The 1,332-nt window shown below is 35.3% G+C and overlaps 1 protein-coding gene across 1 annotated transcript in view; it reads left to right on the top strand.

The window, feature by feature from the left end:
* Nucleotides 1–1,106: 1,106 nt before the first annotated feature.
* The window catches only part of LOC100802378 (cytokinin riboside 5'-monophosphate phosphoribohydrolase LOG1), a 3,463-nt gene continuing 3,237 nt past the window's right edge, over nt 1,107–1,332 (top strand). Inside the window, exon 1 of the mRNA XM_014763001.3 lies at nt 1,107–1,215. Within this exon, the coding sequence (XP_014618487.2) occupies nt 1,107–1,215 (109 nt within the window). The remainder of the gene's footprint in view (nt 1,216–1,332) is intronic.

Genomic DNA, 1,332 nt, shown 5'->3' with positions numbered 1-1,332 from the left:
TCAAACATAACTTATTCTTGAGAAGAGAGTGTCGTAATGAGTGTCATCAATATTTCTCAATAATATTATAAAGATATGAAATTACTTTACAAACCAAAGATTATGCAATAATTAAGTAAATATTTTTATGGAGACACATGAATGTCTAAAGGGACAAAAATGGCACAATCATAATTTACAACCAGCTTTGCAGCATTTTTGAGTCTCACCTCATTAAAACTTGTTTCTCTCAAGAATATAAAGTAACAAGCAAGTGTTTCTACCAGCGTAAAAGAGAAAAAGATTTTCTTAGAAATCATATGAAAAAGCATTTAAAAATCCTAGGGACGCATATTTTTCCACATCTCAATAAGTTTTTTTTTTCTTTTTTACTTTCTTAATTTCTTAACCAGTGGATATAGTATGAAGTATATAAAATTTTGAAGAACTAATTTGAACAAGAATGCACACATGTCAATACAATACATTTATTTTTTCCGGAAGAATCACATATCAATACAATTTTTCAAGATAAAATAACAAGTCCAACATTGTAATGAAGGTTGTTTAGGAATCCAATTGAGGTGCTGTAGGTGATGTTTAGGAAAAAAACCGTGATGATTACACTACAGGTAATGTTGTTTGTTATTGGAAGAATGTTTGTGACAATGTTGATTAGGCAAAACAGAAACAGAACACAAGACCCGTAGGTAGGTTGGGACCGCACAACAACAACAGTAATCCGCGCGTGCTACCAAGGCACCACTCACGTGCGACCCCCCAATGGTGTGGTGTGGGGTAGTGTGGTGCTCTTCTCTATTCTCTCTATATATACAAAACCCCATTCACGAATTAGAACAAGAGTGAAGAAGAACGAGTGAGTGTGTAGTTGAAAGAATGCTATGTTGATGATGACACATGGATGATGGATCATGGATCATGGATCATGGATGGATGATTAAGATTTTTCTTCAACACAAGGGAAGGTAGCAAATAGAAAAAAGCACCTCAATTTGTGAAAGCATTGCTTGCAGTACATAAGCACTAACAACACAGTGTGTGAATATATATAAACTAGGTAGCGTAGTAGTACTATTATTACTAAACTTGTTACATCAAAAAAACAAATGGAGACACACGCTGAGATAAGGGTGTCAAAGTTCAAGAGGGTTTGTGTCTTCTGTGGTAGTAGCCCTGGCAAAAAGAGAAGCTACCAAGATGCTGCCATTGAACTTGGCAATGAATTGGTATATATACACACATCTTCCATCATGCTTTTATGTTTTTCTCCCCCCCCCCCCCCCCTTATTTTGGTTTGGAATAAAAGGGTTGTGATGTTAACCCTTCTGTTTT

Source organism: Glycine max, chromosome 10, assembly GCF_000004515.6.
Source record: "Glycine max cultivar Williams 82 chromosome 10, Glycine_max_v4.0, whole genome shotgun sequence".
Lineage (NCBI taxonomy): Eukaryota > Viridiplantae > Streptophyta > Magnoliopsida > Fabales > Fabaceae > Glycine > Glycine max.
Note: the sequence above shows the minus strand (reverse complement) of the source record. Positions and strands in the feature narration are given on the sequence as shown.